The 26,762-nt window shown below is 38.1% G+C and overlaps 1 protein-coding gene across 1 annotated transcript in view; it reads right to left on the bottom strand.

The window, feature by feature from the left end:
• LAMA2 (laminin subunit alpha 2) overlaps positions 1-26,762 on the bottom strand; it is a 369,190-nt gene that overhangs the window by 136,028 nt on the left and 206,400 nt on the right. Inside the window, exons 15-19 of the mRNA XM_071549053.1 lie at positions 25,803-25,914; positions 22,250-22,363; positions 12,549-12,676; positions 6,471-6,557; positions 205-416 (exon numbers count right to left, since the gene is read on the bottom strand). Of these exons, the coding sequence (XP_071405154.1) occupies positions 205-416; positions 6,471-6,557; positions 12,549-12,676; positions 22,250-22,363; positions 25,803-25,914 (653 nt within the window). The remainder of the gene's footprint in view (positions 1-204; positions 417-6,470; positions 6,558-12,548; positions 12,677-22,249; positions 22,364-25,802; positions 25,915-26,762) is intronic.

The raw sequence follows: 26,762 nt of genomic DNA, 5'->3' as shown, positions 1-26,762 counted from the left end.
TTTCAACTACAACTTTTTAAATATGTTCTTTCTATTTACTTTAAAGCCTCCCTTTTCAGATGCAGATGCACAAAATCATTTTTAGAGATGTAACTATGCTGTATTATTCTCCTGCTCACACATACAGAGGCACAATCTTCCTCTCAGGAACACAGTTATAAGATAGATCAATACTGTCAGGAACTGTAAAAGTTTGTGACTTACGTTGACAGTTCCTTGCATCAAGAGCATCACCAAAATATCCATCAGCACACCTCTCACAATATTGGCCTGTTGTACCTGGCTTACATATCAGACAAGCACCAGACAAGCTGTCACAGCTGCCAGGAACGGAGAAGTCGAGGTTGTCATTACACTGGCATGGCTGGCATGATCCCCCTGGTATTAGAGGTTGTCCAAAATAGCCTTCTGCACACCTAAGGTAAAAGACATCATCAGTTAGGACTCTTAAATGATCCTCTCATTAGAAATATTTAATTCTGTTGCCTCCCTAATCACAAAAAAATTATCTCGTGTGTCTGAAGCTTTTTTTTTCCTTTCTCCTTCCTTCTCCTTTTTAACAACACTGAAGATACAGTACCAGCTGAAATCCTGCCAGTTCTGCTAGTAATTAGACTTCAGTGGGAGAAAAATCTTGTCACTGGCACTGACAGAGAGACAAAGCATAGTGAGAAACTTTATTTGCACTCTAGAGGAGGGGAGTTTGGACGAAATGACCTTTAAAGGTTCCTTCCAACTAAACTACTCTATTATTCTGGGTTAGATATGCTTTGAATTTCAGCACGTCATGCCTAGATGTTCTGTACTCATTTACCAGCAAGCTGATGACTTTTTCCCCTTACCTTAGAAACTTGTTTAATTTAGAAAAACAACTTTAGAATGTAATACACACATAAATTTGTTTACCTAATAAGATCCTCTCCTGACTTAGCCTTCCCCTGATATACTGCATAGGCAGATTTGTTTGATTAATGGATTGCTAATCTCTGTGTACAGGCAGGTAACAAAAGGATTGCTTATTATCACAGGAACTATGTTGGTGTGTACTATACCTTTCGCATTTTAAGAGAGTTGTTTAAAAATATCACCTTCTTTTCCACCTTGCCCACCAGCAATTTCCTGTGAGTACCATGTAGAACAGATTAGTGAATCTGACCTAACTTGACTTTGCATTTAAAGCAAATTTCTACTCATCTCACAGCCTATTTCCTATTTATATTCTGGTCTGCTTTCCCTTTCCAGTACATTTACTTGCACTTCATAGTAAGAGCAACTTGTAGATATTGAAGAAAAAAAAAGAGAAATTGCCCAGTTCTAGCTAATGAAGTTATTTGTGTGCATCTCAGATGAACTCCAATTAGTACAAAGAAAACAGAAAGTACATAAAACATGTTGCATAAATTAATGGTTTCTACTACTTTAAAGTCAGTTTGAATGCAGTTCTAATGTACACGGATATCCACTCTACTTCATAAAAGTATTGGATGGCATGGTTGAACAAAGATTTTGTGTATTATCCTAATACATGAATGTAGAGCACTACTCTCCTTTCACTCTCATCCCTTTATGTTTATCAAGCCCTTCCTTTTCCTTGCTTCCAGAATATCTCAACTGGATCCTAAACAAAGCTGTCTAAACATTTGTTAATATTATTCAATATCATTAGCAAAGATTATAAGAAATGGATAATTGAGACTAGAGAGGAAATGATAGTAGGAACTAATTGAACAGTATTTTGTAGTAAGATATAACACAAAATAGGGTTTTTTCCATTCTCTGAAAATATCCACAATGCAGACCATAGATAAATAATACATATAAATAGTCCAGTTGTTTTGGTGCATGTAAGCATTTAAGACCGTGAGTTTTTCACAATCTAGCCAACTGTGATAACATAGTTACCTTTTACAATTACTCCCTCATAGCAACAAGACATCAAAATCTTGTCATTAGAGTAATTCAGGCATTTTGTTTTCAGAACATGTCATGAATGTAGGCATTTATTTTATTTTCTGCAAAGAAATGGATATTTTTTCCTTGATAAAGGAGATCTCAGCAACCACAAAATAATGATTTTTTGCTTAATTTTGCCAAAATCAGTTGGATTTTTTCAGTGATGACATCTCAGCTACAATGGCCAAAAATGTATCTTAAGATGCAACAATTAATAGTCATGTTTTATCAAAACTAAAGAATATTTAGGTAATTCATGCAGTTATCTTACTTTATCTAAACCAGATAAGTTAATCCAGACTTTGCTAAGGTCTCTCTCACTTACTACTGGTGTAAATCTGTCATAAATCTGTATCTTTTGGTCCTACTCATCTATTTGACTTCACTGAATGTGTGTTCATTTTCCTCTTTCACTTTCATTTAGGGGTTAGTTCTGTATCTGATAGCATTCACAGAATCTTGCCAAGCAGTTCACAGAACGAATACTTCAGGGATTTGTGCAAAATGCACTGTTAATAATTTCCTTCTATTAATAGCAGAAGACCTTGATAACTCTTTGTATTCTCATCAGTTCAGAGTTTGATAATTAAAATTAGAAAAACCCACTACTATCACATAGCCATATTCTTCTTGTATACATATATAATTGCGAATCCAATTGATGATGATCCCGAAAGTTGGGATAAATCAGTTAAGCTCAAAAACAAACTGTGTACCTGTATCTATGTGTAAATTCTTCCTCTTTTTCCTCACTTCTCCTGAATTTATAGGAGAAGATTAAAAAATTCACATTCATTAATTCCATCTTTGTTCCCTTAAGGACATTCCTACTTCAGCTACTCTTCTCAGATTCAAAGCATTATATGTTTGGCAAGGTTTAGATTAAAAACCATCAATAATGAATATAGCATGGAAAATTACTTTTAGGAATTACACAAAACACATGTATAAATAAATGACCGCTAAGTAAAACATAGTGTCTCTGAGATTAAAAAATAAACAAAATTAACAGTAAAAGCAGTGCAGAAAAGATTGTTTACATATATTTTTTCTACTCTAATTTTTACTCTCTGATGTAGGTTTATCTGTGACTGACACTGGTTTTACTTAGCAGAAGTGGTGCCAAATGCAGGGATACTATTTAAATATATGTATGTGTATGTATGTGCACTGAGCCTGGACAGTATGGAGTTAATATTCTTCATAGCAGTCTGTATGGTGCTGTGTATATACACATGTACACACAGAAACACAAGTAGGCCTATTTTATACATTTCTTTATATTTACTAGAAAAAAAATCTCTTGAGACAGAGTTATTTAAGGCTGCAAATGCAAACACTTGAAAGTCTAGAATTACTATTTTTACAGAGTCTTTGAAATTTATGTGCATTCAACCTGTGTACAGAATCAGGCAAAAGCCCTGTGGAGAAAGAAGCTTGCGAGCATGCAGTTAGACATCTTAACTCAGGTGCACAGCACAGATGTTATTGTTGTGTGACCAACTATAAATCTTGCATTTTCTAAAGCCGGAGTGCGTACCTTTGCAAGCTGTAAACAATACTACATAAGACACTTGTTGTATCAAATCTCCTGAAATGTTTGACCCTTTTCCCATCAGCACTGTAACACAGACTTGGTCCTTTGGCATGAGTGGAAGAATTCGACTACCTAGAATGAGCAGCAGTTTGCAGCCACAGCACTCATGAGAGACTGTGGTTGGTGGCATTCTGTGCTAGACTTGAAAAATGAGCAAGGTGGGGCATGAGCCAACTCACCCTTCTTCCCACACATGCAGTACACTGACCTCTCATTTCTCCTTCTAGGAGGAAAAGGTCACTGAAACTATGAACATAAATGACAGAGTGCTACAGAAAAAGCTCACTCATTTTGCTTCTTTTCCCTAAAGCTGTGCGCTCTTATCTCTATCAAGACTGTATTTGGAAAATGTATTTCATCATCCTGTAAATGTCAAAAAGCTGTCCTTTGAGCCCAGGGTTTTCTCATACATCCTTTCTATGAAGTTAAGAGAATGTCCATCCTACTTCATATGCCTTTGGAAAAGTGAGCAATGATCAAAGGGAAAAAAATCTTACGCCCGCTTTGCTGGGGAAAAATATTAAGTGGGAAAGCTGGCCTTTCTCTACAGTTATAGATACAAGGTAACTCCCAACCTGCAATTATTTTGATGGTGTTATGAGCTGGACCCTTCAGAACATTGAGCAATTTTGGCAACATTTTCCTGAAGAGTACAAGTGAGAGAAGGAGCAATTTTTTTTTGACATTTTACAACTCAGACATGTATACGTATCTCCCTAGGGGACAGGATATTTTGAGAGCCCAAATAAGTACAGTACTGTGCATGCTCACTTCATGATACTTAGTATGTCACGATAATTTAGGATTGTTCAGCTAATGAATCATGTGGCTGAGATCACTTGTCACTTTGTAGTTGCTAAAATGAACAGGAATTTCATGTGAACTGTTTCAGCAATTATGTTTCAACCTGTTAATAGCAAAAGGCAACATGCTTTCTCCTGATCATTGTTATTGACAGCTGCAGACATTTCCAAGCAACTTGTTACAAGTGAAAGCAAATAGTTCTGTGAGTATTGGAATTAATGCCCTAATTTCCAGTGGATTTATAACTTGTGGTTACAAGGCTAAGGGCTGACTATTTGCTGCAGGATGTTGCTATTCAGCAGGGAGTAATCCCTCAGGCTACAGCAGCACTTTTTTCCTTGCCCCATGAAAGTTTTCTTAGGGGCAGAACATTCAGTAATCTCTCTTGTTCTCTATCTCATGTATTCTCTGCTGTTTAATCAGGTGAGAGTTCACACAATATTCTCTCCCTATGACATGTCCTGATTTATTAACCTCTATTTAGTCCCTTATTTTCACAAAACCACTGAGAACAATTACTATCTTTGAAACCTTTTATCCTTCTGCCAAATTTGGTTAAAAATTGCCCTACAAGTTCAGATGACTTTGCAGGCAGCCAGATAGACAAAAAGATCTCACTAGCCCTATTTCCTTTGGAAATCAGGCTAAAATCCAAGCCCATCATTTATTTAGATTCTATCCTACTTCATCTACAGCCTGTGCTCCACTCAGAAACAGTACTTGTTGCTAATGGAAGCTGTCAATGACCCTGCATCGACAAACTGCCACTAAAGTGCTCTCGATGTGATTTATTCCTGCCGTCATTAACATCACACCCCACTAGCTGAAAGAAGGTGATGACTTCCAAGACAGACAGGAAAAGACAGGCAGAAATAGCGTGCAGCAGGAGCAGACTTGGTGTTGATGGGTGGAAACAGGTGACAGCCTGCACTCTCACTTCAGGACAGTTATAGCACAAAAGGGAATTTAAAAGGAAGTAGCTGCAAATTGGAAAGACGGGACTATAAGGAGATTCACAGCATATGGTCAGGTTGCTGCTTTTTTGGTTGGTTCTTCCTCTTGGTTCATTCCTATTTCTTCTCATCTCAGCCAGAGTATTGTAAGACTTCATGCAGAAACCTTGTATTTTTTTAGGGTTTACAATGGAAAACACTTCAAGCAGCTCATGGCAGTGCCAAATGCCAAAAGCCTACTGAGAGATCCCAGTGCCATGATTTCACACCCCTTAACTTTGCCAGCCACCTTAAAGAAGTGTCATTGGCAGGGTCACAGGGGACTAGGATAATGGAGACAAAGCCAATACTGATTCCTTATTACTTCCAAACAACTAGCAGAGGTCCCCTGGCACACTAACTGCTCTTGAAAGCTGTTCCATCCATGTTAAATCCCAAGGGACCAAAGGCATGCAGACACAGTGATAAGATCCCTTTGCTTATGTGGTCTCATGTCCCGTGAAAAGGTGTTCCTGGGAGCTTAGCACCAGCACTCACACTAGCCATCTGTTGCAATTAAATTCTCTATATGATCCTTTCAGAATAATATCTTTGTATAAATGCAGGAAATACATAGTGAGCTTTTTAATATATGTGACAAGGAAGAATTATCCTTTTTGTCATTAAAACCTAGTTTGTTCTTTGTGCTAAATAAAGGGGAACAAGAAGCAACAAAAATGTAAAATATTATTTTAAAAATAATTAAAATCTACAAATAACATATTAGAAGAGCTGTATTTTCACTGCATATTAGCTTCTTTAAGAGAGGAATCAGTAATTCACAGCATATTCTATTCACCATGCTCTAAACATTCAAATAATGAAAGAGACAAAATAATTACAAGAATCTCAGAAGAGTGACAGGCTAGAAGAAACTTCTTAAACAAAAACTCTTACTTCTCAGAAAAATCTTGGAAACTTTACATTTTACCGTAAGATAATAAAATAAGCCCTAGCAAAATACCAATTCATGTATGCAGTATCAAAAAAAATGCACAGGAATTTCTTCAGTGAGTTTCAGCACACAGGAATGGGAATGAGAAGGGCATGTAATAAAAAGGTAGAACAGTTTCACGTGATCAATACTTTTGTTACAGTTGTCATATGGTTAAAAGCCTGCTTACCTTTCACAGCGTGGTCCCACATACCCAGTGGGGCATTCATCGCATATTAATCCACGACTTTGGTCAAAGTGGCATGTCGGGCTAAAGCTGTGTTGTTGATATTGAGAAAGAAGAGGAACAAGAAAGAAACATAAAGAAAAGATGGTTAGCAGCATAGCTGTCTTCCCACTTCAGAGATGGTTCATTTGCAAAATAGTGCCCAGGAAAAGTGATTCTGGTCTAGGACACGGAGCTTAATTTCAACTCCAGCAAATTGAATTTGGAATGACTCTGCTATTTCTGAAACACTGAATATAGAGCAACGGATGGCAGCATCCCAATAGCCTGTTATTACGGGACTTGAGCCTGCCACTGAGTGGTCTGGATACCATTAAAAAGGCAGGAATGTACAGCTGTTTGTTTGTGCCCCCCAGGGCCTGGCAAAACAATCTAAGCTATAATACAGCCCCTATATAAATCTCTCTGAAGCACAACTGATTAAAAGCTCAGTTAACTTTGTGTATGTCAGTGGTAAAAGGAACCCAGTGAACAAGAAATGGGAGGGGCAAAAAGGGAAATATCTCATGCAGCTTCCCAGAGAGCACACTTGAGTTAATCAAGTGCCAATGACCTCAACCTGGAAGCCACACGCACGTTGAAGTTTAAGAATATCTTGCAGACTAGAAGGCTTTACCTCTTTGCTATGCTCTAATTATTTTTGGCTGTTTTGTGTTATTTTCTTTCTTTTATGAATAGGAATACTGTAGGCATTTACAAGCTCCTCCTCTCAATGTCCCTGTTTAACCGTTTAACTCTGAACTGTGCTCCTTCTGTGTTAGCATTCTGCTTTCCATAATCTTTCTCCCTTAACACACTTTTCTGAAAAAACCTCCTGAGACTCTAAAAGATACTTCACAGAAAAAGAGGCAATCTGTTCTTCTATAATTCTGTAATGATTATTAGAGATAGAAACACACTAGCATTTTTATAAGGCCTCATCTAAATAATGGTGTTCAACCCTGGTCAACCAAACGGAAAAATAGAAAAAGGAAAAAACTAAAAATAAAAGAATAAGATCAGGTGCATCGTGGAGTGACTATTCACAAGGGGAAAACAAAAGATCTACCTGAAAAGAAGATGCTAAATTAATCTTTTGTAACCTAGGAAAAGAGAAGTTGAGGAGCAATAGAATTGCTCAAAAACATCAGAAGGAAGGTATGTTCAAAGTAACCGCTCATGCTACAGCAATAACAAATAGATACAATCCAACCTTGGATATATTAAAGCAGGGCATACTACAACACTTTCTGGAAAATAATAGGCACAGGGAAGGCAGAAAAGTTTAATTAGAATAATTTAATGTGATTAGCTGCTGGTGACTACACACCACTTCTCAGGAGTCATCCATCTGTGATCTCTTTAAATTTTTTTCAACTCAAACTTTTTTAAAGTTACTCTTTATTCTTTGTTATCCTATAGACATAAGAGATCAGTAAGAAAAATGTGTCATGGTCAAGTCCAATAAATATAGACCGGTATTGGGATTTTTCCTTTTCCCATAAGAATTACATTTGTATTAGTTTGGAATGTCATTTACTTAATAATGGATTTATGAATGCATGAGGAGTCAGTTGAATAAATAATAATTGCTCATTCTCTTTTTTAATAGCAATGAAAGCATACATTATTATTGAATATAATCAGCAGCATCTGACTTACTTCAAATAAGTTTCTGCTTGTCAGTCCCAACCTCACTCTTTCCAAGAACTACATGGGGAAACTTTGTGGAGATGCTATCAGAGCCCTTTAAAGCGTTGCACAAAATTGACTTTACCAAAGTGCCACCAAGACTCTGAATTCAACTGCATGCATTTTAAATGTTGCAGTAATAATGATGATAATTATAATAATGATGTATTTATTATTACTAACCAATAATAATGAATAGTAGAATTTCTGTGGTTTAAGGGTTATGCTCAGACCTAGCCTCCTTGATTCTTTCTCTGACTTAATTGTCAATCCACATCTCAACATATCAAACATTAATATAATGAGAAATTACCGTCTGCATACTATAAAGAAATAGGTGATAGCATGTTGGTACAGAAAAATCAACGGTGAGAAATTCAGACCTATATAGAGCCTCTGAGACTGAAAGCAGCTGAGAATAATCAAGGCCACAGCTGCTGCAGACCGGTAAAGGAGAAATCACGCCCTGGGAGTTCTCAGCAACTCCCCAGAAGTTTCTCATGAGAACTCCTCAGATTTCCCACATAACATCGGAGGTGTACCTGAAAATAGTCAGGATGAGTTCACCAAAACACTGTACTTGTGAGATATGGATTATAACCAATTAAAAGTTGTGGCCTGATGGTGTGAGGTTCAATTTAGCCAATAGAACCTAGCTTTAACCCTATATAAACCGTGTGCAGTGTGTAATAAATGGCATTCGCTTGACCACATTGGTCTGGTGAGTGATGTCCTTATTCCTCCGTGTTATTTATTGTTTAATAGTAGGCTAAGAAAAGAAGAGTTTATCTTCCTGATTGCTGAGAACCTCATTACTCGCTAGAGCTAAATACTAAAGAACTGTAAGTACTGATTGGCCAAAACAAGCTTCAAAAAAATCATACTCTGTCTTGATTTATCACTGCTCTTTACTGTTTTTTACATACAGTAACAACATTAGTACCAGTCAGGACACAGTTCAATTATGAATACACAGTAGGGTATTGTCTTAGTTACAGTGGCTGGGACCAGTGGGTGTAAAAAAAACTGTGTGTTCTGCATCCTCTATATAATTTCTGATGAACTGTCAGTAATGGACTGTTTGCAGCAGCTGCCCAGGGCACATCAGACACCTCAGGCTACAAGCTGGGTGTTAAAAAACTCTGCAAGGCACAGGAATGTTTCTATCTTCACACCAGTGACTCAAGCGTGGTAACTCCCCTCTGGCGAGATCTCAGCACCTTCACACCCAGCCCGAGGGGTTATGTCTGCCAATGAGCAATTAGGGACTGGCATAATAAGCAGTTGGCAATGGCCTAGACCATCAAAGATTCCAAGAATATCGCATGACTCACAGAGTTAAATCAACACTGGGAAACTCCTCACCCTGGGGGAGGCACTGGGCGTTCCCACCTGAACCTGAGCATATATAATCTTCAGGTTTGGGACTTTTGGTAGCACTCGTCAGATCCAGAAGTGGACCAAAACCTCAGCAGGACTGTAACTGCCACTCTCGACAAGACTGTGATCATCATCCTCACCAACAGGTTTTCCTTTCCTTTTCCTTTGTACTCAGGGGAACCATGTGGCACTCAGGACAGGGACTATTGAACACCATTCTGCTCGTGTCCCAGGGGGCTGGGTTATACATCTGTTCTTTTGTGGGTTAAACCCAATTTTTCTCTGTATCACTGTATTTATTGTAATCTTTTTAGTAAATTGTAACTCTGACTTGCAATCCCTTTTGAATTGCGTTAATTTCTCCTGCCAATTTACCTTTAAACCAGCACAGGGATATATGAGATAAGTCTATGTTGGCAGACAGCACTTCCCAAAAGCTTACAACTATGTTATAGAAAACATCCCTTGAGAATATGTTTGTGATTTTATTTAATACTACAAGAAAATATTAACATTCTGAGACCAACACAAATTCCCAGTTCACATGCTAAGAGTTTACTTGTGACCTTCCCAGGTTGAGTGAGATACCTTCTATCTCCCATTTCCAGTGATAAAACATTCCTGTCAGTCTTTGTTACCCATACTTAATTTATCACCACATCAAGAGAAGACCAGTAATTATCCCAGACATCTATATTTGGTAGAAAAAAAATACATAGATAATTTTTATGGAAAAAATCGGTTTATTTGAAGCCCTTAAGGACTAAGAATGTTAGAACAGGTTGTAGGAGTGATACCTTAATGAGAAGAGATAGGACAAAGACCAGTGTCCATTAAATATACCATTTATAATATGAGTATTGATCTCATTTCCATCATATAAGCACATATATGTAGATACATTAAAAAAAAAAAAAAGAAAATACAGCCAAGAATCTAGAAAATAAGCCCAGCCAACTCAATTTTAGTTTCCTGATTTGGCCAAGTGCTCTTTTCTAACATATGGCAAGCCACTTATGACTCTTGCGCTTCAGAAGGCAGTTTTATGATTGGCTTCAAAGGCTAAATAGGGAAACTCCTGCCACTAGAAAACAGGAGAGGGACTTAGGTCAACAACAGAACAACACCATTACCACATCATTTCTAAAATGAACGAAACAATTCTCTTCCACTTTATATGACATTGCAAAAAAAAGAGACTCAGGTGCTGTGAGAGCAGTGATGGGAACCAGTATAAACATCATAAAGAAATGGGACACTGTCATAAAAGTTAAAACTTATTTTTAAATAGAAATATATCTCGCAGGCTCATTGCATGGACAATATTCTCTACGTAGCAGGAATTTACTATTAAGCTTAGAGACCTACAGATGCCCTGTTATGTCATGTTAGAAATTAAATACTGAAGGATAAAATCTATACACAGCTATTTACAATAATTTCTACATATAATTAATCATTGTAACTTGTTCAGTTACACAGAAAGTACATGACTTATACTACATTTGTGCAGCAACACAAACTTGGTAGAATTTTCTTTATTTTTCATGTGAAGGAATCTGAATAATTTACAAATATTCCTGAAATAAAAAACTCACTGCCAACTAAGTAAGAAAGAAAAGAAAGTATTTTATCAGCCTACAGGTAACACATTAAATCTTTAAAAACCTCTTTTTTCCTCATAAATAAACTTAAAATTGGTCTAGAACTGTAATGTCATGAGAGCTTGAACCATACAATGAGTTCTAGAAAGCCAAACTTCACAGGATTCAGGACCTACACAGCTTCACAGTTCAAAGAACATTTATACTACGTGTTTATTTTGTACCTCTATTTTTAAGTAAAAGTATTGAAAAGGAGACTCTCAACATCAAAAAAGGAAAGTAAAGTGCACAGACCTCTGATAAATACATAATGGAGGTCTCCAGGTATTTTGCCTGTCAGAACCTAAATTCAGTCTAGACTTGGTTTGCTGCACATCTGTGCAAGATTGAAATGTGATCATGGTTTTCCTGCTTTGTCATCATCACAATGCTCTTAAACAAGATAATTAATTAATGATGCAAGGAAATAGGAAGTAATGAAGACGTCAGAGGAACAACGCCTGAGCAGCAGATATAAAAAAGCCACATAAATCTAATAAAATCAACTCAAGAGCAGTGCTAACAAGAAGGCAGGCTCCCATTATACAGTCCCCTGGAATTTCTGCTCATAAGTGCTCAGACTATTCCTTCTCTGATCAGTGCAATTTTAATAAGACACAATGGCACAGACAAGACTCAGAACAGTTTTATTCAACTACATCGTGTAAAATGATTTTGGTACTGTTATTTCCCAGGTACTGACTGGGACAAAACTAATGAAAAAATGTTCAAGCCACTTGGTCTATTAAATTAAGCTATTAAGCAGCATAGACAAGCTTTTGGAATGAAGAAAACTTTTATTCTTAGATCAGAATTCTGAATAACTTTTCACTAGTATTTTGTTTAATAAAACAAATATAGCGATTATTCTGAGATATGCTGACACAATATTTTCACTTGCAAGATCTAAGAATGAATATAGAATTCCAAACAAATCACTGAGCAGAAAAAATCACTATTTTACCTGATCAACAGAAATTGATTTTAAATTCAGTTAATGAAAAATCCAGCCATCAAATCTGTAAATTCAGCTTTGAAACTAGAAATAACTACTCTCAAGGAGGACAGAAAAGCAAACTGATTTGAAAAGCAGTCATGCAAATAACTGTGTTGTTCTTTCTAGCTTAGTCTCATCCAACTTTTGTTTTGATCTCTGCCTGTGAAGCACTCTGTAAAAGTTATTTTTTTAAAAAATAAGTTTATATTGCAGAATATATTATTTGACTGAAATGAAGAAGATTTTAAATGTACATGCAAAAACATAAATCAAGAAATTATGCAATCCACTAAGTGTAAAATTGTAATATACAATAAATATAGGACTTACTTGTTAGAAGGTATATTTAAGGGGCAAGCACACAACTGACAGTCTTCAGCTGATCCTTTAGTAGGATCACCATAGAAGCCAGGAAGGCATCTATCACAATATGAACCACCTGTGTTGTGTTTGCAATCCTAAACAGAAGATGAGAAATACAAATTGACCATTAGAGAAGTTACATATGGAAACTTACATATTAATTCACCTAGCCCATCATATAAATTCCCCTAGCCCATCATCACACCAGGATTGGAACTGCTCTGCAACATACAGTCTAATTTTTTGCTGCTGGTTGAGAAACAGTTCTAGAAGTTAGATGTCACAATCCATGATTCATATGTGTTGGATAGTTGTGTTCTTGCAGAGAATTTTCTTCTATGTAAAACAAAAAGAATATTTAATTGCAAACCTTTATATTTCCACCAAACAACAGCTGTATTATTGCTCTAGCTTGCTTAAAGAAAACCAGCATTCAGAGCAGCGTAAAACAGATTTAGTATTGCAGTCTTGCAACAGGCCCTATTATGTGACAAACTGTTTTCAGATACCGATTCCAAAAATAAATCCCAGACGACATCATTTATAAAAATGAATTATTACATTTCACATGTAAGTGCACTAGTTTTACAAGGTATATGACTAGCAGTATTTGTAAACAGTAGCAAAGCTGGAACTAGTTAATACAAGGACAAGGACACTGTATATATCCAACAGTTTTGTGTTCGTCTACGTGACTGGCTTTCATAATAGAAGAGAGTTAATCTGAGTGCATGAAACATGCAACATAAAAACGGCACTACTAGATTTACATTTTTGTTCCCAAATTTTGGCTGATCTCAAATTAAACCATCATTTAGCACAATGGAAATTCTGCTAATATTCCTGTGAGAATAGGCTTCCCATGATGACTCATAAGAACTAAGTTTTAAAGAGTAATTTTCCACTCTCTATTCATCTTACCTCTCACCACATTGGATTTAGAAATTCTAAATAATTTCACAGAATCCATAATAGAGTCAGAAAATTAGTTTTCTGGCTTAATCTCTTTCCTTTTTTCCCCAATACTTTTAGCACACCACACTATTCCTTTTGATGCAATTTGCCATAAGATAGCCCTTTCACACTGAAAAACAGAGAAAGTAGTAGTAATGATTTGGGCTGTTAAATGCCTTCTTGATGTGCTTGGGTGTGGACTGAAAAAGCACATGGCAACTTGAGTAAAAGAAATGAGAGATTTCATTTAATGGGGTGTGTTATGCTTTGTTTTAGACAATGGGACAGATCAAATCTAGAAGCAGCTGCTCAAGAAGTCTTCAGGTTTGTTTTTGTTTGAGTTTTTTTATTAAGATGTAGGTACGTTCAAACATGATTTAATTTAAAATTGTTTCATAAAAACACTTTAAAATTGTTTTATCATTTTAATAAGTCATGCATGTGGTACTGATTGCTTTTTAATAGCCTTACTCTCTGAAACACATAGTTTATCCTCAATAAAGAAAATGGCAGTATTCTAAGTAAAACTGAGTTCTTCACAGCTTTCCAGAATTGCAATGATTTGTACATAGTGGGTTTTTTTTGCATTGTGCTCTGCATAGCCAGCACTGTACACCTGGGCAGGCGAAAAAGGACAACACCGTTTTCAGTCTTGAGTCCACTGGAGTCCAAAGCATCTGTCTGCAGAAAGCTGTTTGTTGTTTTGAAGAGTACATTCTTATTGCTAGTTTATACAGCCAGTGTATCTTTGAAATGAAAGCATTAGTCACGATATTATATTTTAATATATTTAGAAGATTGTGAGCTAATACCAACTTATTGAGACCCTCATTGAATTAAAACTATGGCTTTAGAACAGTAGCTGGGTTAAAATCAATTTCATTAGGTCATTTAAGTCCATTTGATTATTATTTCAAGTGCTGACATTAAAAAAGGATCTACCAGTCATACCAAAAGAGTACCTGGGAACAATAAGATATGCTTTTCAAAGAAGACATGTCAAAAATAATTTAAGTGTTTCAAAAGAAAAATCCTTTGCAATTTAACTTTTTAAAGGCATCATGTCAAATTATTTGTACTTTTTCTGAAAAATAATGGATTCTCCTTTTGTGTTAAGTTTAGCTTTAAATATCTTCAGACATATCTTAACATTTCTGAAGAATATGAACAGCTTATATGTCAAGGATGTTATTAAAGTGAGACGAGCTAACACATTACTTTAAAGCTTTGAATCTCTTGCTGAGTGGTATTTGCAGCTTCTCCTTTTAATGTAAAAAACTGAAACCTTCCATTTTGTAGGAAAACAATTCATCTTACAAAGACCTGACCACCTTCTCTTTGATGAAATATTTTCTAGCATCTAACATCAGTCATTTCCATGTACTGTGTCTAATTCTCCTCAATCCAGATAACTGTGTTTACCTCCTCACAATCACAGAATGATAGAACATCCAGAGGTGGAATTTATGCTTTGAAATTCCACACACTGTATCTCACACTGTTTTGAATGCATCAATTTCCTGGACCTCTTTTATCTCTAACCACCATCAAACTTCACTTAGACAACCTCTGGGTAACTAAGACTGTGGGATTTATTTTTGTCTGAAATTTTATGTATGACTCGGACCTTGCGCCCAGAAAACTTTAGCTGATGTCCTGGAATGTGTTTTCCATCATTTCCAGCTGAGGCAAGTCTCATTTTTTGGAAGAAACCAAATGAACATCTCTATGCCCAATATCAGGGAACCCTAAATCCACACTGAAAACCAACTCCTGCTTAGCTGCGTATGCAGCTGAATGTGTAAGAACATGGAAAGAAACAGTCACAATAGAATGCTAGTAACGAAAATAAAACTTTAATCAGGAAATATGACTGAGTCCAAGCTGGTGCCTTTAGCACATTGCTGCCTTTCCTCAGGATATCTCTAACAGAGACAACCAGGGAAGCTGTTACACCTTGCTAAAACAAGCGAAAGCACAAACCTGGGTAGCCTATTCTAGCATATTCCCCAGCCGTTCAGACATGACAATAGTATTATGTTGGAAGCATGAATATGCTCTTCTAGCATTTTCAAAGTACCCTAATGTTGCAGCCCGATTCAGGTGGCTCTGGAGGACCACCTTACAGGTTTCCTTTTCACCTTAAAAGGACATGTTTCCAGCCTCAACCAATTGGAGTCAGACCACCGCACCTGGGGCGGGATCACTTGAGGTCATATATACCTGTGTTTTTGAATAAACTTGGGATTTGCTTTACATCACATCGGTGGTGCAGTCCTCGCTAGGCATTGGCGGCGACAAATGGTGGACCCCAACGTGTCTCAGAACATGAAACCCACCTGCAGGCCTGCCTAGAGCCTTAAGAAGTGGCCCCTGAGAGCTACTATGCCCCAGTTTTTTTGGGTGCTTTGTGGAGAAGCCCCTGAGAGCTTCTGTCTCCCTTAAACTTGGGAGTTTTGTGTAGTAGCCTTGAGAGCTGCTGAAAGAACGTGGACTGAAGGAACCACGACCTTCGAACCGGTGAGTTAAAGAAACATGGGAAATTCCAACTCGACTAAAACGAAGTTATTGCTTGATAAATTTGAGAAACTAGCTCGTGTAACGAAAACAGACATTGAAAGACAAGCCTTACAGGAATTTTTGGATTGGTGTTTCACTCGAAAGCACCTAACAGATGCCAATTCCACGCTTTCCATAAAATTATGGGACAATATTGGGGCAGATTTGTGGAATTTAGTGCAAACTGCACCCGAAGAATTTCTGCCGCACATTTCGTCATACGCAGCTATAAGGAAAATGCTGTTAGAGGTAGAACGAGCCCGTAAAAACCTCGATCTACCGGAGAGAAGGGAAAAAAGTCAGTTTCTGCAGAGCAGTTTTTCCCCTGAACATCCTTCTGCACCGCCGTGGGCATCGCCGCTCGCAGAAACGCAGCCGCGGTACCCCTCTGCCACCCCGCTGCCGCCCGTGCCGTCCGTCGGACACCCACCGCGGTACCCATACGCGGCACCGCCCGCTCCCGCTCCGGAAAACCCGACAGAATCACAGGAACCATGGAATCAAAGCTTTTCCACGCCGTTCGTCACCGCAAAAAGCCAAGAAGTCGTCTTTGCACCGCCTTGCAACTACCAAGAAACAGCCTGTGCACAGCGAATGAGACCACCGGCTGCCGCTGTAGAAGCGGCCGGACCTCAGCAGCAACCTTGGAACCCCACGAGACACGCCGCAGGAAACCAAACCATGAGTGAGTTTTATTTAAATCCTAACTCCGAGAAGGCGCGATGGGGAATGCCCTCAGCCGAGAGAGACATGTGGAGGGGGAGACAAACCCCTTGGAGTTTCTCTGCCCCTGTCCATCCACCTTCGGCGCCGCCAACGCCGCCGCTGCCGCCAATGCCCTGCGGGTACCTCGGGGCTGGGGTCGCGCCGCCGCCGCGCTCCCCGCCGCCCCACGGGTACGCCGGAGTCGCTCCGTTGCGGCAGGAGACTGTTGAGGCAGACATTCCAGCAGGGCTACAGCCGCCCGGCATAACCGCGTGGCCAGGAAAACAGAGAGACCACGTGATGGCAAAGCCCGCGAAATCAAACAAAGGAACGGCGCGCCCTGACCACGAGGCGCCAGGACCGCCCAACCCCCCTCCCTACTGCCTGCCAATCACAGCGCATGCGCCAGGCGCGAGTCCCCCGCAGCCCGCAGGGGCCGGGGGCAGCTCCGAATTCGCCCGCTCCGGGGGCGGATCAGTTCCCGCGCCACCCCAACCACCTCCTGCGTGGATCGACCGCGTCATGGAGAGGGGAGAGACTCCTCCCCAGTGGAGGGGAGCCACCGGAGCTCCCCCTGGGCGTTGCCTTCACTGTGTGCCATCCATAGCGCAAGGGTCCCGAGAGCGAGTTCCCACAGCGCCGGTCGCGCAGGACACAAGCGCTGCAGCACCAACGGGGACTCCCTCCCCGATAGCCGTGCGCTGCCCGCAGCTGCCAACACCGGCACTGGAACCCCCCGAGCCGGTAGAGACTGCCCCTGCACCGGCAACCTGGTATCCGCAGCCTCCATCACCGACAGCCACACCCACCAGCTGTATCCCAGAATGGAGAGCAACAGAAAAAGAAGCCTCTGTTTGGGACATGCTGGGGGGAGATGGAAATTGCAATGCTGTTAACTTAATTTCAAAGCTTTCTGATACCCAGGTACCAGATTCTGCAGATGGAGTCACAAAGCCACCTCGCGACCTCACATTTAATACCCAGCAAAGGTACAAAGAGTTAGTATCCATAGCTGCAGAAGTAGGTACACCTTCACCTTCCCTGCAATCCGTGGTTTCTGCGCCTGTGATTAACACTACACAAGGCTTAAAATGGGAACCACTTGATTGGAAAATTGCACAAAAAATACACAGTGTAGTCTTTCAATACGGCTATGACAATGCCTTGGTAAAAAACCAAATCACAGCCTTCATAAAATACAATAACCTAATCCCAGCAGACACTAAGGTTTTAATGGAGTTTATTCTACCTTCTGCTGCTTATATGATATTTCTACAAAAATGGAAAGAGCAGTTAACGGAGGAACAGGCAAAAAATATACACTTAGAAACTGGACATCCCTTAAGATTAGCATCTTTAGACCAGCTAATGGGATCAGGAACTTATGAAGACCCACAAACACAAGCTGCATTACATTTTCATATTTTGCAACAGTCAAAGAATGCTGCTTTGACCGCATTCTCTAATCTGCCTAAGAAGGGAAAACCTTCTCTACCCTATATGCAAATAATGCAGAAACCTGGACAGACATTCATGGAATTTGTAGATAAAGTAACAGAAGCTTTGGATGCTGCTCCAAATATTACCCCTGACATTAAACCAGTATTATTGAAAGATCTGGTAATTAATAATGCCAATCCTCAATGCAAACAGCTCATAGCCTCTCTACCAGCCACAGCTACTTTGGTACAGTTAATTGAAGCCTGTGCCAGATTGCCCTGGGTAGAAGAGGAGGAAAAAGCAAAGCTACATGCTTCTGCTCTAGCCACAGCTCTTAGCAAACAATCCACCCAAAAAAGGGGGAAAAGACCCTGGAATTTAACAACAAAATCTTGTCCAGCACAACCAAAATATAGCAGAACTCAAAGGTTCACTGGAGAATGTAACCGTTGTCACAGACTTGGTCACAAATCCCAGGATTGTCATTCTAAATATAAAAAGGATGGTACTGCTCTAACAAACATGGGGTGGGGAGCTGGACCTCCAAAAAACCAGAGGGGCTGCAAGCCATGGGGCGCAGCCAGTCAAATATCTCATGGAAACTGGAGCCAGGCTGCCTTCCCCATATGGCAACCACAAGCAGCAGTAGCCTAAGACTAGTCGTTAACTGTCCAATCAAACAAGAACAGTCTAGTAAAAGAACATGTTGTTTAGCCTGTATTTTGAAATTCTGTTAATTTTCAGTTAAAGTGCAGTTTTGAGCTTATTGCACTACCAAGTTGCCCAGCAGGCTGCAGGGGTAAGGATACCTGCCCCCCTAAGCTGCTGAACGTTTTCTAGAGAGCGTAAGATCATCAGTACTTACTCTCTTTCAGTGTTGGTTATGTTTAGCCTTTGTGAATTTTCTCTGTGAATTCACACTTGTTTGCTGCTTTACCAGGAGTGTATAAGGACTAAAAATCAAAGCTTCATTCTCAAACCTCTGTGATGGCCACACAGAAGTTCTGAGAATGGACCTTGAACATAAGGAGATTTAGTTCAGCTGGACTGAACTTGCTTCTTTGCTAAGTTAAGTCACTCTGCACTCTTGGACACTATGCACAGAATTTAATAAAATTTGTAGTTTGTTTACAGTGGTCTGTGCAGTGACGACTGCACAGGAAAGACCACAATTTCACGCGTGAAAGAAAAGTTTCTTGTTTTGCACTAGTTGTAAGTTTGCAAATTCCAAACATACATGTCTTAGTCATGTATTAGTTTGTGTGAGTTTACAAAGGTTACTGTACCTCCTTCCAAAAGTTCTATTTTGAAAAGAGAGGGGGAGGTAGGGATGTGTAACCTGCAAATACCCTGTTAAGTCTTGAATTAGCAAAATTTGAGATTTTCAAAATGTTATTTCTCAATTTTCAAAATTTTCAGCCTTTCTGTTCAAGTTGCAATATGCATGATGTGTATTCTGTTGTTTGCATTTTTGCTTTGTTCTTTGAAACAAAAGGGGGAGATGTTGCAGCCCGATTCAGGTGGCTCTGGAGGACCACCTTACAGGTTTCCTTTTCACCTTAAAAGGACATGTTTCCAGCCTCAACCAATTGGAGTCAGACCACCGCACCTGGGGCGGGATCACTTGAGGTCATATATACCTGTGTTTTTGAATAAACTTGGGATTTGCTTTACATCACATTGGTGGGTGCAGTCTCCGCTAGGCCATTGGCGGCGACACCCTAATGTCAAGATTGCACAGACAATTCCCTTTCCTTGTGTTACAAATGTAATTTAGATGTTGCAGAGGCTTTCTGTATTTTCACCTGTGGAAGGACCTATACTGCATTTAGGTAGGACATACCATTCTGTGATGGTGTACATGAAGATGAGTGAAGACATTTTGTCATTCTGATGACAAACACCGTCTGAAGACAAGTCCACCAGATCTGACAAAGGCCTCATCCTACATGGTATATGCTGTTCATACACAAAGGAATGCAATACAACAAGGATGACACTGCAGACTGCCCACTGTGCAATTTGAACATGTCTTAGGGGAGAAAGATCTGAATTCTCTGGGCTTACTAATAGTGACATACTGCAGTGAATGGAACACCTTGAAATGTGCTTGCTTTTCACAAGGTTTAGGTTTAACCAACCTCCTAAAGCTACTGTAAATGTTGTATGTGTAATACTACAAAAGAGTATTTCTGAATGTTAGAGCTTGCCCTATGTACCAAAGCAGTTATGTATATTACAATGGTAACGAGAACAATGTATCATGCAGCGCTCTGTGGCTGCTGAGGGGATCAAAGGGCTTTGCAGGTTACTGCAAGATATGCGTTAAAATGAGCTTTTTATATAGGCCTGTGTTGAAGCAGATGATTTGAGCTTTTATCATGAGTCAAAAACATATTTCAGTTTCTTTTCAGCTACATTTCAAAGCTAAGGAAGAGCAAAAGAACTATCGTATCAGTAAATTAGGTGCCTAAATTGTCTGTTGTATTACTGAAAAAACATCATGAATAATAATAAGGAGGCCAAAAGGCTGTGTAAACCTCAATAGAAAGAATGCCTTTGATGTGAAACATTTCTCTTTTTCAACATTCAGACTTGTCTCTCTTCCACTTCAAAAGGCTTATGATCCAAATTGAATAGCAGCATTTATAGCCTGCATGGATACTAGCCAATCTGACTTCCAGTGCTTTCAAAGATGCAAGAAAATCCAGAACTGATTTTAAGCTCCCTGTGTGTCTCTTCTCTATAGCACGATCTAGTATAAGCCCAGACAGAACACACAAAACACAGAGTGCTTGATAACGTGTATAGATTAAAGTACATCTTCAACTTGTTATTTTCCACTTCCTGTGGTGTCTTACACCATCACCCTCAAAATTTCAGAAGGAGGAGCTCCACTGTCTCAGTTAACAGTTCACAGAAGCTGAAAAGCAAAATAGGATTACAGTATGCAACTACATGGCCTTCTCTTTTATCCGGGCTGGTGCTACAGGAGACAAAAGAGTGAACCTGTGGAAGGGCTAAAACTTGAAGACACAGAAGCCAACAACCTCAGAACTTGCATCTGGCTATGTACCCCATGCAAAATAGTCAACAGTTATGAAGTACCTTAAACAAGATTCTCCCTTCCCTTTCTCTCGTGTTAATTGATTTTATCCCACACTGATGTTATGGACATCACAGCTGGAGACTACAGACATTAATGCAATAAATTCTTGTTGAGAAACACAGATCCCTATTACCCTAGTGGTAAACGTTTTCACCGAGTATTAAGAGGATTCAAAACATCACTGCCAAGTCAAACACATTTTTTCATTCTAGATACTTTTTTGAGGCTTAGAGTATCATTAAACTGAGAATAATTTTAAGCTTCTATTCATGAAAAGGCAATTTGAAAAAATTCACTGATCCACACATTAAGGGTATCTTGTTTTGCACTGCAATGCAATTAAACATCTTCTATGAGCAAAACAGGAGGAACAGTAATAATTGTGTCAAATCATATTGCAAAAAGCCTGAATTTTAATTTTGGAATTTTCCCAGCAGGTTTTTCTTAAGGAAATAAAAGGGAACATTTAGAAGCATGCACATTACAGAATCTGCTAGAAATTCTGCAGGGAGAGTATATTCCACTAAACTGGTAGTGGTTTAAATTGTCCTTTTGCAAGACTAATGAAATAAGACATGTTGTTTCAAGCTTCATGCCATGTCAGACAACATAAAACTAAAAATGCCCTTGAGTCAATCAGAACAGCCTATTCAGCACAATTTATGCAATTCAAAAGGCTACTGAATGGGGTGGAAATAGTCATGTGCTGGTAGGCTTGCTATGGATAGTGTCATAGATTTAATTGTTGAACTAGTATGTAACTAACTACACAAAATCTCCATAGCCTACAAGAAAAAAAAAGTTGATTTAGTACAGATCACATGTTTTTATTATTTTTCCAATGTAAAATTCATTATGTGCTCCTTTATGGTTTAGTATGAATTCCTGTACTGACACTTACCAGGCATTCTCCTGTGATATCATCACAAAAGTCTGCATGACCAAAGCAAGTACATGGTGCACAGATTCCACCAAAAATTGTGCCATTCACACGCCTGTGTCGAGGCCAGCACAACTGCAAGATAAATTAGATAAAAAGTTAAACTCTCACTTGAACAGCAAAAGGAATGAGATTTTTAAAATTTTGTTTAATTTGATGTTTGCACGCATGAAAAACATACTTGCCAAATGAATTAAATACCAACATTTTCTAGAAAGTTGTTCTTCCTAGTGCTGTAGCTTTGCACTGACCTTAGCCCTAGTGGCAAGTATGAGATTAGAGGAAGCCTTAACTGGATCATTCTTCTGAAATGGTAAAACAAAGCAGAGAAATGAAAGACTGAAATATGACAGCGTCAGAGAAAGAGGTACAAATTGAAAAATAGCCAGAAGGTGAAATACTGAAGGAGAGAGAAGGAGGAAAGAAAAACTCAACACAACAAAAATGTTTTCAGAGATATTCAGCTGCAAAGGGCAATTAAAATACCATTTATTCTTGTTTGGACTCCACCAGAAGGCTACATTGAAATAAAGCTTAGGCTGAAAACAACACCATCCTTTTATTTACAATTTGTGCTTCTTAAAGTATAGTACTTTCCATTTAAGAAAGTGCTCTGATTGTTATATTTTTCAAATGTAAAATTCAAATCAATAATAAATGCATGGCCTGTTATTTGGAGGAAAGGTGACACCATACAACTGTGACTTATCAGTGAAAATGTGGCTATTCCATTTCTTAATAAGACGTCAAGCAGCAGTCTCCCTGACTGTATATCTCGCAAATGGCTTTATAGTTTTTGCAAACTATCCTTCCACTGTAGGACTGCTCATGTGACCCAGGGATTTTGCATAATATAAAAACATGTCTGACAGTGTTGATCTTCAAAAACATCTTGCTAATACAAAGTTTTATACTGATAGAATACTAAAAATATAATTTAATAAAGAATATCCCTTCCCCTTTACATAGACGCTCCAAAAAGGTAACAAGAAGACTCCTCTTTATAAAAATAAATATCCCTTTTTGTCTTACTCCTGAAAAATGTCAAAGTAATATAAATGTGAATTAAAATGATTATTTAAAAATAAATTCTAAAACCTGAGACATTATGCTTGGTTTTCGTTCTTTACATTCTTAGTTATGCATTCCTAAAAAATCCTATAAATACTAAAAATTAAATTCTAGAGTTATAAAATGCCAAAAATCAAAAACTGGTTAAAAGAAATTGCTATGTTTTTCTTTCTGTGGCATGAGATGCAAGTGGTTTCTGCATAAATCTACAAATCTTCCTTTTTCAGTGACTGAAAATAATGGTCTTGTGCATAGATAAATATGATATCACCCAAGACAGGGCTCCAAAAGTCACTAATTTTAAGGCCATAGACATGGAATATCAACACCAAGGCATATAACAGAACTAAAAGAGTACAGATTGAGGCCTTAATAAGAGAAATTATGCAACATTCAGAAGTCAGGAAAGTTCTTGACCATCATAGTAATGTAAGGGTAACACAACTTCTTCTGCAGTGGAAGTAAAGAGTAGATGAAATGGGAACAAATCTGTGGCAGAAGAGCAAATAGATGTGAAGATGTTGACAAATAAAAGCCATAAAATTCATGAGTGAAGTAACCATCAAAAAAGAGTCCAATTTGTATTAGAAATTTAATCTGCTTTTCCTGTGCTCATGCAATTCTGTGTTCATTTCTGTGCTGAATTTTGTGTTCATATACATGCAAAAATGTGTGATTTTTATTTGGTCAGAATTTTGTAAAAAATAAATTCCAAATTTGTGCTATTGAACAATCTTAGAAGAGACTGCATATTTTAGATAGGATTGATTGGTTGTCTTCTGATGACTGATTATGCTAAAACACAACAAGAAGACAAGTAAATAATATGTATTTTTATTGCTGCAGCATCTATATCAGGTACCACAACATCATTATGCAGGAGACAAATACATTAAATTAAATAAAGAAGATTAATTAAACTGAAAATCTGCAAAAAATCAATAAAATGAAACTCCTCTAGGCTGAAGTTGACAGAAGTAAAGTGTTGGACAAGGCTGGAAGTATTCAGAACCAGAAAAAAATATGGTATAAAAAAATATTACATTTTCAACTCATCTTTCCATACTTTCTTAGCTGCTAGTTTGTCTGGAAATCTAGAACTTTACCTTCTATTTTTCTATGCCCACTAGCATGCATAGGAACTTTAAATTTGTAGCTATATATATGTACTTTGTCCTGTGGAGAATGATCTTAAGTATATATCAAATTTCAAGGACGGTTTATCATTGAAGTGAAAGTTTAGCACTGAAGGACAGAGAATTTCAGCAACACCAAGATGGGAATTCTACCTAAGTTCTTCAGCTTTTACAACAAAAGTACACATTTAAATATCTACAATCACGGATTTTCCAATTGCTTTCTTGGACATCACACTAAAATCTGAATAGGGAGATAAAAAGGAAAAATAAAAAAAAAGAAAACTGAAGTACAATGACACTGCATCCAGCTTTTCTCTTAAAATAATTAAGCAGACAGACAAGGTTCAGACTTAAAAACTATTTCTCAGCCAAGGCAAGCACTATTCCTCTCCAGTTATTTTTCCATCTGTAGCATTTTGGAAGTGATAGGAATATCCATTAATTCCTTCAGGCCTTCTTTCTATATTAGTTTAGGTAGCCCCAGAAAAAAGCAACCACATTTGGCATGAAACTAGACTCTAAGCCCTAAATATCACATATATGCATGATAAATTTTAAAGAAAAAGAGAGTTGACAAGCAAATGCCTAGAGTGCCTATGTAAATGGCATGCTGTTTGTAGTTTTGTGAAGCAGAGCATCTTGGTGTTTGAAACTATTTCCTTAAAGGCAAAGCTTTTGAAGAATTTTTTTTGGCTTCTGTTTACCCCAAGCTATGCCCATGTGAGCTAGTTAATCATAAGTACAGTTGTATGAAAACATTCTGTGTAAACTAATGAATTTGTTAGGAAAGTGGGTATTTTCCCAAGCATGTGTCTATGCTATTATCTGTAACAGGACCAAAATAGAGCAAAATAATCCTCACAAGAACACAAATGTAATTCTCAATTACTCCAATGCAAATGGCAAAGCCCTGGGAAAACGAAAGGAAACAACTAGAGTAATTCATAATTTGATCTGGCTTTGCTGTGCACAGGTCAGACAACTGCCATTTTCGTTCTAATTGTGATAGGTGTATTAATTTGTATTACCAATAGGCTGAAGAGAACAAATACTGTTTTCGCTTCCTTTTTATTAACCAAATGTCTTTTCATAAGTTAGAAAACACCACAGAGGTTTAAAACTTCAAATTTTAAATATTTTCGAATATAATGAACTGTCACCCACAAATAAAAGAAACAAGCCATACCAAATTCCTAACAGGAATGGGGAACTCTCCCACAATTTTCTACGAACACAGGTCCACTGACTGCTTACAACTATCACAGTGGTAGCACAATTGAACTGGACTGCACCACAACACTCACCTCGCATGAGGTACCATCATAGCCTGGAGGACAGTCACATAACTCCACTGCAGATGCCATCTTTCTCCCCAATGAAGTGTGGTCAGCAGCTTCCATGGAAACACTTCTTAGTCTGGATGTAACAAAAATTAAACAGGCAAATTAGAGGGAAGTGTTGTATGTGCAGCTGAATGCAACAAACACTTTATAGTGACATTCAGTGGCTTGTTTCTGTTTTCCTACTTAAAAATAATGAGGTTTTCATATTCATCTATTTCTTCCTAAACTACATGTCTGTAGGCTTGTTACTATTTTTGTTCATCATGTGAGGGAGACTGTGGTCAGACACAGATTGATAAAAATAGATTAAAAAAGTCTCACAGCACTTTACCAGGAGATGGAAGGCTATTCCTGGCCTGCAAGTCACATGTGTCAACTTGCATTGCAGCTACATATAGAGCAAATTTGACACTAAACAGTGTCTTCAAAATATATAAACCACTAGTCTAGCTTTCCAAAGTAATACATTACTAAATTTTGGTTATAAGGTATTTTCACCCTGGAGATTTGACTTCTGAAAAAGATTTCAGCCCTGTCCACAAGGATCAAGAACCTAAGCATTATATATATGAAAGAAAAATGTATGTATCTACCATACACATTGTTTTACCCCAAAGATAGAGAAAAATGAACGCTATACATTGCCTAAATAGCCATTGTATAGGCAAACACTGATCATGATTTTTATTTCAAAAGCATGGAAGTATGATGACAGAAACAAAAAAAGTGTTTTGACAATCTTACAGGTATTATGAGAAACAGATGTAGTTTACTGCAATAGTATCCATTCAGGGAAAAGTTGGGATTTGTGAGTTTAATTCTTATGAGAATTCAGAGGGAACATTAAGGTATTATAGAGGCTCAATGACTTCTATTTTCACCCAGTAATATTAACAGAGCGTTTGATTATTCGAGCTACTT

This window comes from Pithys albifrons, chromosome 2 (assembly GCF_047495875.1).
Source record: "Pithys albifrons albifrons isolate INPA30051 chromosome 2, PitAlb_v1, whole genome shotgun sequence".
Classification (NCBI taxonomy): domain Eukaryota; kingdom Metazoa; phylum Chordata; class Aves; order Passeriformes; family Thamnophilidae; genus Pithys; species Pithys albifrons.
Note: the sequence above shows the minus strand (reverse complement) of the source record. Positions and strands in the feature narration are given on the sequence as shown.